The 1,268-nt window shown below is 40.0% G+C and overlaps 1 protein-coding gene across 1 annotated transcript in view; it reads right to left on the bottom strand.

Moving 5' to 3' along the window:
- Window positions 1–1,268, bottom strand: part of usp13 (ubiquitin specific peptidase 13) — a 38,263-nt gene continuing 36,995 nt past the window's right edge. The window contains exons 20-21 of the mRNA XM_023971566.2: window positions 542–626; window positions 1–97 (exon numbers count right to left, since the gene is read on the bottom strand). Of these exons, the coding sequence (XP_023827334.1) occupies window positions 1–97; window positions 542–626 (182 nt within the window). The remainder of the gene's footprint in view (window positions 98–541; window positions 627–1,268) is intronic.

The following is a 1,268-nucleotide window of genomic DNA, read 5'->3' as shown; positions in this document are numbered from 1 at the left end:
TTAGACAGCCGAACGGTAAAAGTAGATGTAGCCCAAGTCGTTTTGGAGGCCTTTCTGACAAACACATGTTACTTTATGGTCATTGAAGATCACCCATCTGACGTAGGAGGGAGAATATAGCAAAGGTAACACATTGTGTTAAAACCTCATCTTATACGTTTCGTTTCGTCTTGATTTCTACATGCCATATTGTAGATTACTGATTACAAAATGATCTAATCAGTCTCTTAGGACAGCGTTTCCAATCTGGTCTGTGAGGATCACTGGTCGATCAAAGATAATACTTGATTGACTCCAAATATAGCAAACGTGATTCAACTCGTCAACTAATGATCATGCCCTTGATTAGTTGAATCAGGAGTGCTAGTGTTGGAATAGATCAAATGTGATGGGCATTGCAACGGCTGGTGGTCCCAAAGGACTAGTTCGGAAAACAGTCCGTTTAAATCATTCATTTGAAATCCTTCATTGTGAAAGAGATTGTGGTTTAAAATCATCTAGCAGAGATCAATGGAGAGTGTGTAAACTGTGACAGACTTACCTTCCTTCCTTTTTGATATGACATACATAACGACCAGACATCGTGGACGCTCCCATGTGGCTGATGAAAGCAAAAAGCTCGTAACCTGTAAAACAGGAAGTCAAACCAATCAACTACAACTCCCTTGTCAACAGAACAGATGCATTTTGCCTACATTATAGCCACAAGGAGTAGCTTGTAAAACTGGCTCATAAAACACAACTATCATTTTCAGCAACTATCTGATCCTATCTCTAGTGTTATGGGATGTGTTTAATCCTCACCTGATCCTATCTCTAGTGTTATGGGATGTGTTTAATCCTCACCTGATCCTATCTCTAGTGTTATGGGATGTGTTTAATCCTCANTTTAATCCTCACCTGATCCTATCTCTAGTGTTATGGGATGTGTTTAATCCTCACCTGATCCTATCTCTAGTGTTATGGGATGTGTTTAATCCTCACCTGATCCTATCCCTAGTGTTATGGGATGTCTTTAATCCTCATCTGATCCTATCTCTAGTGTTATGGGATGTGTTTAATCCTCACCTGATCATATCTCTAGTGTTATGGGATGTGTTTAATCCTCACCTGATCCTATCCCTAGTGTTATGGGATGTCTTTAATCCTCACCTGATCCTATCTCTAGTGTTCCTTGGGATGTGTTTAATCCTCACCTGATCCTATTCCTAGTGTTTCTGGGATGTTTTAATCCTCACCTGATCCTATCTCTAGTGTTCTTTGGGGAT

This window comes from Salvelinus sp. IW2-2015, linkage group LG26, assembly GCF_002910315.2.
Source record: "Salvelinus sp. IW2-2015 linkage group LG26, ASM291031v2, whole genome shotgun sequence".
Classification (NCBI taxonomy): Eukaryota; Metazoa; Chordata; class Actinopteri; order Salmoniformes; family Salmonidae; genus Salvelinus; species Salvelinus sp. IW2-2015.
The sequence above is the reverse complement of the archived record's forward strand: the minus strand, read 5'-3'. Positions and strand labels throughout refer to the sequence as shown.